Source organism: Antedon bifida, chromosome 1 (assembly GCF_963402885.1).
Source record: "Antedon bifida chromosome 1, ecAntBifi1.1, whole genome shotgun sequence".
NCBI lineage: Eukaryota > Metazoa > Echinodermata > Crinoidea > Comatulida > Antedonidae > Antedon > Antedon bifida.
This window is the reverse complement of record NC_136226.1, coordinates 7281117-7293850: the sequence shown is the minus strand read 5'-3', so window position 1 is coordinate 7293850 and position 12734 is coordinate 7281117. Positions and strand designations below refer to the sequence as shown.

The window sequence follows — 12734 nt, the reverse complement described above, 5'->3', positions numbered from 1 at the left end:
CCAGTGTCCACTTCAAAGGACACCGACAGTTGACCAATCAAATTACTTCTTCTTCTTTTCAACTTCCACTCAATAGCTTTAAGGTTTTTCAGTTTACTTCAGAATAGCTTATGGCGTTGTATTGTACACATTTAAACTCAAACGCGTAAGTGACCCATTGCAAGGAAGGAGTTTCAATACAAGTCACGTGTTACTTCAATAGATAGTACTATCCTCTAAGTTATTAGCATACCGCACACTTCACGGATGATTGCTCAAACAAGTGTATAAAGGATAGACCACAGAATAGAATAGGGTCTAGTATATTGCAGGCATAAAACCTGGACATTGTATCGTTTTGAATTAAACAGATAACAATTTTAAGTAGCGACAGTAAAACAGATAACGATCATGCAAGTGGGGGTGCAACAAAGTTGGATGTCGCGAACGAATACTATGGAGAGTTGCGCAGCAGAGATACGTGAGCTCTCATCGTCTGGCTCAAGCATGAACAGTTTATATAGTTCAAGATCTCGAAATCCGGCCACGAATTCGCTTGTATCGCCGTCATCGGCGGGCGAACAACACGGTGCGTTTCCGTACGCTGCGTATTCATGTTACGGCGCATCGGAGCCTCCGAATCTTAATCACAGCGACAGCGAGATCATGGCATGTAGCGTAGGCAACGCATGGGGATCACCCTCCGAAAGAAGTCACACACGAACCCAGTACCATAACGGAGCTTTCAGTAACGCCGCATTTTTAGCATCAACGGGGCAATCAGCGGCCCATGCTGCCCAGCAACAGTGCCAATATCTGACAGGACAGGGCTACTCAGCCGGGTACAGTTTACATCACAACCCAAGTTATCCGTTCGATTTTACAGGTAAGAATCAACTTAATTCTAGTTTAACGAGTAGTAATAAATTGAAGCAACGGATATTATCTATTAGAATACGAACACACTTTAAAATATTTCTGTTGTAAAACTTAGTTAAAAGATCATTACTTATTACTATACATAATGTTTTTATTACCTTTACAATGAAATAAATATAGGTCTACTATAGTACTAAAACGTATTAACGACTTAACAACTCGAGTCATGCAACTTATATGATAGGTCATAAACCAGTAGTTGGTTACTATCTATTAATTGATAATAATTAATACAAGCGGATTAGTTTGTCATTTAATGTTCATACTTAATATTTTACGATGAATATATATATTTTTTTCTGAAGTTTATATTTGTCTTGAATCTTTCTCGACGAACATTAAAAATGTTATAATAAGAAGAATATGTCAAGGTAGTTAGATATACAAAGGAATTAGCTTCTTGTTAATTCACTGAAGTTTAAAAATGGTGTAGATCTTACATCATTGTGTTTACAGTATAAAGAACATGTAAATTAAATTGACAATTCATTTTTAGCGCGTTCATTTTGTCCTTGAATGCTATTGTGTATATTCTCTACTGATTTAACTGTATCTTCTGATTCTAATGCAACACAAGTATATCTTGTTATGTTTGTTATAATTATAGCTTGGTCTACTAACTATACCGATTATAATCATACATAGGCTTATACTTATTTTAAACTATGTATGTTTATTTTGATGCTTCCTAACAGTCGCAAAATCCATTGTTGAAGAAACGGAAATAATTGAACCACTTTGCTTAGTATTGCAGCCCATGTTTACAGTAGAGTAAGCATGTAGGCCTACATTCTTGATAAATATTATACATTCACTAATGTATAATATAATAACTTCAATAATTATCAAACAGCAGAGCAACTTAAATATTGTTTCATATGGTTTACAAAGCTGTTCACACTGGTGAACTATACAAAACATTAATGACACAGTTTTGTTGTTACTGTTTCTTACACATGCTCGTAGTATCGTGTACAAGTACAATGAAATATTATGTTTCATTGTGAAATATAATTGAAAAAAAAAACTAAATTTTAATTATTTGTCTTTATTAATTTTTTTAATTAAAAGTAATACCGTTAGGATAATAAACAAATTATTTACATTTAATTATTTGTTTTATTAATAACAGTTAATTGTTTAAATTAAAAGTAAGTAAGTATCATTTTAATAAATAACATTAACAATCACTAAAACATTTTAATTATTTGTTTAATTAATATCATTCCTAAGTGGTATTATTATTATTATTATTATTAAAAGTAATATTATCATAAATATAGTAGCAATGATAATAAAGTTAAAGTGTAAAGGTAAAGTTAGTGTAGACTAACTAATATAGTTATTAGTATTATTTTGAATTAGTAAGAGCAAAAAAGTTTGTTTTGGTCGCAATAGATTACTGCAATACTGTGATTGATTCCAGTTTAGTAACACGTCGATTGAGGGAGTTTGATCTTTTATATTCTACAGCTAATCATAAGGTATTAAGCGTCTCAGTTTGTCTTGTAATATTTCATTTTCTGTGACGTGCTTTCCGCCTAACAGAGCTTTGTCAAACCGACTGATTTTATCCAAGCTTCTTATTTTGACTGTAAATCGAATTCTGTCACTTTGGCTAACTAAAAAAAAAGTCAATTGAAACGTCAGACTGATTGATTTTTTTCAACAAATTATTAATGATTTGGAGTACTTTCTTCATAGAGGTGTATTTTGCCTTCTGTAAAATGTGAACCTTTGTTTTTGTAACATTCCATAGCTAAATTGGTGCAATCATTTATGACTCGTTGAGAGAAGATAATATTTTCTACACCGACGGAAATATATAAAATATAACTTGTACGAACCTGAATAGTAGTTTCTCATTTGTGCGTGTTTCTTGCGAACCTTTGTTATTCGCATGATAATTGTTAAATTAATATAGTTCAGACATCATTTAAATATTCCTAAATATGAAATGATAAATTGAGAAAATATCTGGGAGAGTGAAATATCCAGTTGATTTCTCAAACCTCTGCTTAAATATACCATTAAACCATAGGTCCATGATTAAACCAGCCTCCATGTTCAAGTTCGAATGGAAAAGTCTTAACACTCAATGTTCCTATATTACAATAATTTTATTTGATAATAGCATGTTATGAAACATTTAAAGGGAAAATTAATCTAAGTTTGATTGAATACAACGTCCGTTTTAACTTTCACATTACTCTGTGATATGTCCATACCTAAGTAACACTATTAGGCCCTATAGTGACATTTGCTGTTATTGATTTTAATCCCATACCCGCAATCAAGGAAAGTGTCCTCAGGGATAAATCAGGTATTGTTAACTAGAACAATGTATATAACACTAAGTAAGATACCTTGGCGGTTTTCAAATTCACTGTAGTTTAAAACGTTCCAATTCCGATCATTTTGGACCCAATGCAAACAGTGTGTATAAGGAATAATGTACTACCTTGATACATTTTATATAATTACACAAACATCCTAATTAGACTGCTGTTATTGTTTTTTTTATATCAAAAATAAATTAATACAATAATACAATATGTCACTATTAATAATTTGTTTAGTTAGGCCTATAGTTTGTCAGTCGGAAAGTATGAATAAACTGCCAATCGTAGAATGTTTATACCATGGACCTATAAATTCATTTATAGGTCCATGTTTATACAGTTTATCTAACGAATATATTATAAAGCCTTTTCGTAAATATCACTATTTATTAATATATGAATCCAAAGGCACAATACTGACAATTCAGTACTGTGGGTATATCAGTGGCGATTTAGATTTTATTCTAAATCAAAACGATAAAGTAAAACAGCCTGAACGAAGAGCTTTCTGGTAACACTATCCCTTCCTCATATCAGTACAAAATTATTAATTTATATATTTCATTATAACAGTACAGTGACAATAAAAATATCTTATATCTTGTATATAATATTATCCTGCAGTCATAATCATTTCAAAACAGATAAATATATATTATATATTATTAATTACATTTCGCTTTGTTTTGGTTCATGATTTAATAATTGGTAAAAATGCGATTTAACCAAAAATGCGGAAAAGAAAAATGTATGCTTTAGATGCATAAATATTCAATCTTATAAAGTATATAAATCGTATACAAAATATTATATAAGTAACCCCTCACCTACAAACATTAACATGGCTTTTATGCCCTCCTCCTGGGATCTGAATTGAAATAAAAATTGTGTTCGAAGGCCGTGTGAAAATATGTGACTGGTACAAGAGCAAATACAATAATATATACATCTGATTCCAGATGTTTGTTTTTTGTATACCATTCTTTGTCATATACATGAGAAAATCACACCAGGTTAAAATAATTGTATAATTACTGGAGACCGAATGAAATAATTCATAGTTGTTGTATAATTAAAAATTGTACTAGATTGAAATTATTGTAATCAAATGAAATTGCAACAAACCTCGCTTACAATATTAGTTACAACCATTTTAAAAACTGATTATAATAATATATATATAGTACATGGGTATATATAGTTTGGAAAAATAATCTGTAAAAAGACTAACGCCTCCTCGTTATCATGTTATCATGTTATCTTACAACGGTTGCTTGATGATCAGTCAATTATTTTCTTTTACTGTAAAATAATTATTAAATAATCTTTTAATTGAGTATTCTGAAATTTTTCAAAACGGTCAATTACAGCCACAACTTCTTTGTTTTATTCCAAATTTGCTAATCGGATAAGGTAGACTATTCTTAATTGAAAAAAATTGTGAAATATGAAAGTTAAAAATAATTGAAAACTCTTTGAGATCATGCAACTTATCGGGGTAGGGGAGAAGTGAATCTAGTGTAATTATGTACAATAATGAATTGCCCATCAAAGCGCTTAATCCGCGCAGGATTATGTTTTAGTTCTAACCGAAGGAGGTAGCATTCTATTGGCGCCGTTTTGATACAGTTCTTTTAACAAATGGGCGTAGATATCATGTTGGAAATTGTGAATTTGAACTTTATTGAAAACTAGGGTTCTTAGTAAGTTTTGTCAGCTATGAGAGTAAAGTAAGATTAACTACGTTATAGAGGCGAACCGGTTGTATGCGGCTTGTATAAGAACTTCCAGTCCGACAACAAGAGGAAATTTAGATAGTACAAGTAGATAATCAAAGGACATTGAGTTTTTTTTAAACACAAATATCACATATACTTTCCGCTGTTTTTCATATTAGTCTTTCCAAGTATTTAAGCCTAGCTGTACTTTTTATTTCTTAGTAATAGTGGATTATTAGACACATGCAGTATAATATTCACCTTATTTTATGTTTTATGTTTTATTTTATGGTATTACTAATATAATAATTAATAACGTTAAAGCAAATTTAAATATTTCTTTTTAAACAAAATCTCCCCATTTTATTCATCTTTTTCTTTTTCCTCATATTTTTTTTTAGTTTTTTAATTCAGGTTTATGATTTCTCCTAAGCTAAAAATTTGTCAATATCAAGGCCGAATCTCCAACTCTACATCTCCAACAAAAAGTGAAATCAACCAAAAACAATACGGCTTTTATACATCGAAACTTTATTATCTTTAATTATCTGTTATCAAAAATATTTTCTAATTAGGTGTATGATCGTTGCATCAAAACATCCACCTTTTTCTATTATCGTTTAACCGATTACTTTACACCATGTGCCTCGACTTCTCGGCTATGTAATCATCTCTAAATACATGATTGTAACATTAAAAATGACATACATAATGAATAGAATAATCCATCATATCTCCTATAATCATCCGTTAAACACTTGGAGAGGCGATGATTGAGCCTGCTGTTATAGCAATTTCATACTTTGTCTGTCGCTCTTAGATTTTCTCTGTAATTACTGTTGCTGAAAAGCTTAAGTCAGATATCACGCTGTCTACTTCTTTGCATTGAAACTGTCAATTATAATGATCTTATAAGAACATTTCTCTATTTCTAATTAGGATTAATTATCTTGAAACAATGTGTTATAGAGCCGGTGGAAAATACCGTTATCAAAATTGCCAATAGATGTATTATATTAAACCAATATGAATGTATAGTGACCTATTCGCCTTGGCTGCCATTATCCAGTTCTTGAAATTCATTCCATGCATAATATATTTTCTACTATTAACATAATAACAATAATATAAGCTACATAACGTAATATAGACCTATTCTAATTTTTAAATTTAAATACACAAAAACATTCAATTTTGTTAAATCATCGCTTGCTTCTGAATAGGAAAGGGATCGATGAGCTGCATGGGGTGAATCGTTACGACACAGTCTTAGCGATTACAAAGAGTGGTATACCAAGCATTATTGTTAAGCATAAACTCAACGAATCTCCGTTACAATTATTGTCCAACTTAATATTTTTTACATAATCTATCTTACGGTAAGCTATTGTGTATAAGTTATGTATAAGTCGCGGATTTATTTTTCTGAAGAATTTGGCATTTCGTTAATTCTAACTTAGGTTAATGCTCATAATACCGTATTATTTGATTTCATACTATCTGGGGTTACTGTCGTTCATCAACAAAATAGGTGGTTACCTAAAAACCAAAATTAATCCTTGGGTCACATTAGTTGGAAAATATATTGTATATTAAAGCTTTGGTACTTTTATCCATAACAACAAAGAAATAGCAACCTATATAATTGAACTTTTTTTAGTTATATTATTTTTGCTGTTAACATTATTCTTTTGTAATCTCGAGAGCAGTCGGATGTATACGTATGTATGAGGTCGTGTACTTCATGTATTAGTTTGACCCTGCCGGCTACAGCTGCCGTTCTAGACATGCGCAATATAAAGTTAGTGTGGTCTTTTGAACTTTGTACAAGTTTGGTGTCTATCCGGGTTAAAACTGTAGCCTTCAATATAAAAATGGGTTATTCATAGTGCAACATTTATAGGTGCAAGTAAAACTTTTTAAATGTATTTTCAGTCCCACAAAACCGCTTTAAAATTAATTAATGTCCACTATAATCTGAGCGGCTTAACGTGTCAATGTATAATTTATATATACAGTATATATAAACCCAACAGATCCATAACACCAAACAGTATAGTATAACACTAATAATATACTAATAATATGTACTTAATAATAAGTCCTATAATTTATGTTTATTTAGGAATAATACAATTAACTTGATATATAATTCGTGTTGCAATGACATTGACAATTATTTTTTGGTTTTAATTCTTGGACCATTGCTATAACAAATACATTGACGGATGGGCCGTCTAAACTTAGCAAGAGTTATTAACTAAACAATTATCATCGACGACAATTACAGTAATTGTTTCAACAACAGACAGATATGCTTCAAAGTTTTTCTCACCTCGACATAGACCCTGCTATATCAATTTGTTAATGTGAAGTTAGTTCTATAATTGTTATTATGGAGTATTGGTTCGTCGCGTAGGTAATTATTATAGAACTAACTCGACGATTATCTTTCTTGAAAACATTCCCTCAAATAACATTCTAACTCATTTAACACATTAAACTAGTAGGGTGGGATTACACAAAATGGGAATTGTCAATTTATCCTCGTGTTCAGGTTTCCGCATGGATGCGTGCGTGTGTGTCAGTTAAATCTTCAATTATTACTATTTAAAATGTGTCAAAGCTAAAGTCATTGGATTGAGCTGGTGTGATTTTTCCCGCAAAAAAGACGATTATTCATTTACGCTCGACTTCCGTCGCCATCACTTGTTTATTTTGGAGTATGTGATCAGAATGTACACCGTACTGATCTGCAAAACTCATTCGAAAAAGAATTAACAATTCAAATTTAAAGCTAATTTGTGGATTACTTTATATTTATCTAGACATTTACCAAAATCAGGTCTAGAAACAATGTTTTCTGATCAATTTAAATTAAATTTGAGTTCGTACAAACATGAATACCAGGGAGTTGACAACTCCCTGATGAATACCAATGTAAAAATTAGTATTGTACTTTATGGTAAATTAGGTTATTACCTTAAATAACTGGCTAGATCATATAGGCCTAATCATTTTTGTTTTCTTTACAATTATATTCTCATAAAAAATGTTTTTATCCAAAAAAATGGGTTAAGAACAATGTGATTACATTCTTTGTCGTATAAATGGTAGAGATAATACTTTAAGGCATAGAGTTAGTGGGGGGAGGAGCTGTTCTTGTGCTGTTTGTTATTCCTTATAAAGCCATAATGTTTACGACCTGTTGTCAAAGAAACTTGACAATTGCAACGTAAGTCATTACGATTATACCCACTAATAATTGCTTGTCATTTCTCGCGTTATTGATCGAAGCTGAATTTCTCTTTTGAAAAAGTACTTTTAGAAAAGAAGTATAAATTTGCCGCAGGGAAAGACCAATACACTTAGTTATAATAATACTATTGTTTGCACCACCGTTTTATACTATTATTGTTTTGTATTGTTATACAACAAAAAATATAATTGTTTGGTTGAGAAAATAAATTCGATATTAAAAAGCATTTATGAAAACAAAATTAACCTAATCTTTGTTAAGCAATGCAATGTGTTGTCTTTGTTTCAGTAAGTCTTAAATAACAATTTCAATGTTTTAAGGTCCTGTGTTTGTGAACACTGTTTTTTAATACCGATTTGGTATGAAGCCATGTAGGCCTAAACCCTAATGAAATAATTAAATATACACTTTTTTTTTCTGTGTCGGTGAACACGATTCTTAAATACTTATTCTGTTTTTTACTCGATATTTCACCAGTATTATCGACAAATTCCGTAATACAGGTTTAGCAACACGCTGTGTCATGTAGGTTAAGTTAAGGGTTAGAAAATGTCTATTCCCCACCAGATATCGCCGGAAATCGGTACGTGTTTCATGATTCCACTACTAGATTTGAACTAACCCATTTAAACCGATTCTATAGCATCAAACAATATATAAATAACTACAGTATAATTTTGTTGTAGAATTGAATTTATCAGGAAAAGTTATGCTTTGTGTGAACTCTTTTGAACATTTACAAACGAGAACAAGCATTTAGGATAGAAGAATTGGTACAATAAGTAGAGCAGATTATTGTTGGTACCGAACAATGATAGTTTTGAGTACCGTGATCATGTATTTTAATCTTGATAATTCAATAATACTACGGTCTGATGATTGTATTATTTGTACTATAATATATCCCAGAGAAACTTGAAACATCTGATCTTACCCTATATTATTACGAAAAGTTATGACGGTTTAGGCCCAAACATTCGAATAGAAATTCGTCATTACCATTGATAAAATCATGTTAAAAAGTACAAACATCCTCTCAGTATATTCCTGGAGATATGTTGTCTGTATGGTATATATAACCATGGAGAAATTGCCTTTATTAAATTTGTTTATTCAATAACTATCGAATAATGTTCAGTTTGCAGAGTTGGTAAACGTATTTCACTAATACTGATATTTTTTATAACAATACTGTAGTTTCCGTTCCATATACTTGACCATAACTTGCAAAGTATTGTATATTTTTAACTTTTTTATACCAGCCTGTTGGGCGATGTTGACGTTGTTGATATTCAGAATTGTAATAAATAAATAGGCCTAAAATACGCTTGTTAGGAAGATGCTCGTCCCAATGTCTCCTCCAGATTAAGTCCCATGCCTGGGAATTTAACTTTTCGTCGTTATAGATATTTCATCATAAGCGGTTTTTAACATATATACACCAAATAAGTATAATAGTAACTGGTGTTTACGTGCCGTATGATAAAAGAACGTACTACAAGTCATAAGGTCATTATTTTAAGTTCGTTCATTGAATTATGGACCAACCGATGCTTCTTGCCATGCTTTATGAGAACAAAACCCTTTTGTAATTGTTATCAGACAGAAGTGAAAATTGTCTGCAGTTGTAGATTACTGAATCTCTCAAGAACAATACGTCAATAGCATAATGTCAGTTGTTTCAACCCACCGACGTTTCGATTCAAAAACATCTAGGAAACCATTTTTGTTTATACGTTATGATCTCGCAAAAGGGATTATAACGATAACAGTAACAAAGAAGGCTTTTTCTTTCAATTTCTTCTTCAGTATTTTTAACATTATTATTATTATTATTATTATTATTATTATTTAATTGGAACATTTCCATTCATCGTTAGGCTTCTGTGATATAAATGGTATGTTTATTACAATGACTTTACTCGTTTACGCGTTAATTTGAGGCACCAATGAAGATATTGCCTCTGATGGTCTCTTTTGCCTCAGGCTCTCTCATGGTATGATTCTGGTAACTTCATTTCTCTTTCTGATCTCATATCTCTGGCGGACCCATTCGTTTACATTGATTGTATTCTGACGATGACATAAAGACACTTATCCGGCTTTTCTCTCCATGAACAGCCTCGATTTCTGCCATTTGTTGTTCTCCCTCCAATCATGATCTATGTGATGGTGATCTGTTGTTTGTTCAGACCTGTTCTGTAGAAGGTATTTAGGATATTAGATATTTCAGATATATAACATATATCATACTGATGTATTGTCTATTATTGTGAGACACAAGAATAACTTTGTTAGTGTTGTCAAATAATTAACAAATATTACTATTTTGTGTCTTTTTAGGTCCTGCAGCTCCTCTGCTTTTCACAACAACACCAAGAAGGACAAAGCGTCGACCGTATTCTAAACAACAGATTTTCGAACTTGAACGTGAATTCCAATCGAACATGTACTTGACACGAGATAGGCGGGCAAAACTCTCACAGACATTAAACCTTACAGAAAGACAAATCAAAATTTGGTTCCAGAACAGGCGGATGAAAATGAAGAAAATGAATGAAAAAGAAAAGAGCGACAAACACAAGAAGTTGTCATCGACGTCCGAGCATCATCTTAGCCACCGAAGAGAACTGAGTGATGTTAACGCATGTTGATGGTGGAAGCATGTACAAACATCCATAATGGCAGGAAGTCACCCACCAATTTAATTCTCCCCAGTCATACCAATGTATGGTGTACGTGTTACACTAAGAACATTAATTCGTTTAGAACTTGTAATGTGGTGAATGTATCACTGAGTTCCTACATGGTGTGAGAAAGATATGCCACCCGATTTTCTGTTCGGTATAGGCAAATTCTGTAATGCAATGCCTGTATGCTTAGACAATTATGTTAATGATGTTAATTGTTGAGGTTGAAGTGGGTTTGAGAAAATGTCGGATTTAACGACTGATAATCATTTTCCAGTAGTCCTATTGATCCTCAAGGTATACAGTATTGCTCTGGCATTTCTTGTTATGCACACACTCCTGGACCAGTAACTTTTTTTTAACACAAAAGAAATCGTCAATACCATACACGGTACACTGTGAACTAATTAAGTTTTTAAGTGAATGACAATCATTAAAAGCAACTCAACATTCAAAAACTTAATCAAGACAATATTAAAGTTACATACTAAATGAAATACTAGGCACACTCTAAATAAATATAATGATTAGAGAAAAGATAAGTCGCTCCACCATATCTAATTGGTGGGTTTTTTGACGACGTGGCGGTACATTAAAAATCAATGGGCAATATTTAATGTGCAGTTACGTTTTTGAGTGGGCGGTTTTTAACCACAAAACATGACTGTTGTAAAAATAATAATTCCATCTCACTGTATTGGCTATTTGTTTGTTGTTGATTTTTTTACAACCCTATTTACGTTTGAAAAACTACCTCTCATATTTCTTAGAACTTATCGCATTTTAATTTTAATGAGGGTATGTTAGATAGGCCGATGTAGCACCTTGAAACAATTCAGAGATAAAACATTATTTTGTAGTGTAAAATAAAAATTAGCTTTTCTTAGAATACCGGTAACTGCGATCTGGAAATTAATACAAGGTCTACATAAACTTTATTCCATTTTAAGTAAAAAAAACTTTCTATATATGGATTAATTGTATTTTGGTATTACTGTCCGATTGCGCAGGCTCGTGCGTATTTTTTTGGTCACGTCATTCAAACGTCAGGTGGTATACGAAATGCCAATTGCTACTAGGTTATCGAGTCAATCGTCGTATGTCGTACGCGTGTCACAGTGCATACGATCAGCCTCTGCTATCAATTGCCTTATTATTATTTTCATTTTTCAAGATGAATCTTAATCCTACTTTATCCTAAATTAATCCAATTAATCCCCTATTTGCATAACCCTTATCGCTTGTCATGTTAGCGCTTACTAATACGACAAATACGAATCTAAACAATTATTAATATCAAAAAATACCCGTCAATCACTCTAGTCTGGATTCCAAACGAATTAAGAAAATCCACAGTAGAAACCCGATATGTTTCGTTAATATTAAAAAGCATCGAACTTACCATTTGAAATTATTTTCTATTGATTAATACATTTTTGGGGCTTTATTTTCTACAAAATAAATCACTACTCGTACTGAGTTTTAAAACCATCGACTCAATTATTCTGACACTTGATTTGATACATTTTTTTAACTTGACTGGGGTTTGTGACTGCAAAAACTGAATTTAAACCAACAACTATTTGCATGGACTACTTTAATTGAATACCTATTAGTTATGCATTGCATAATTCACGGCCATAAATGACATTTCTGTTCAATTGAAGACTTTCCATTTTGTGCATTCAAAGCCGTTTTGATTAGCTGGCAGCAGTGTTCGACCCAGCTTAAATTCCCGGGTTATTGATTTTTGATCCAAAGATGAGGTTATGGTTTATCCCCAACTGGTAATATTCAATGGCGATTT

The 12734-nt window shown here is 31.7% G+C and overlaps 1 protein-coding gene across 1 annotated transcript; it reads left to right on the top strand.

Moving 5' to 3' along the window:
• Positions 1–318: 318 nt before the first annotated feature.
• On the top strand, positions 319–11477 carry LOC144840253 (uncharacterized). The gene is made up of 2 exons (XM_078696014.1): positions 319–865; positions 10581–11477. The coding sequence occupies exons 1-2, from the start codon at positions 391–393 to the stop codon at positions 10889–10891; spliced, it is 786 nt and encodes a 261-aa protein (XP_078552140.1). The 5' UTR covers positions 319–390; the 3' UTR covers positions 10892–11477.
• Positions 11478–12734: the final 1257 nt, after the last annotated feature.

What these genes read in the sequence shown, in the direction of transcription:
- LOC144840253 (XM_078696014.1), top strand. Translation starts at nt 391, where the DNA reads ATGCAAGTGGGGGTGCAACAAAGTTGGATGTCGCGAACGAATACTATG. An exon ending in TTATCCGTTCGATTTTACAG is followed by an intron (nt 866 to 10,580) that starts GTAAGAATCAAC and finishes GTGTCTTTTTAG; the next exon opens with GTCCTGCAGCTCCTCTGCTT.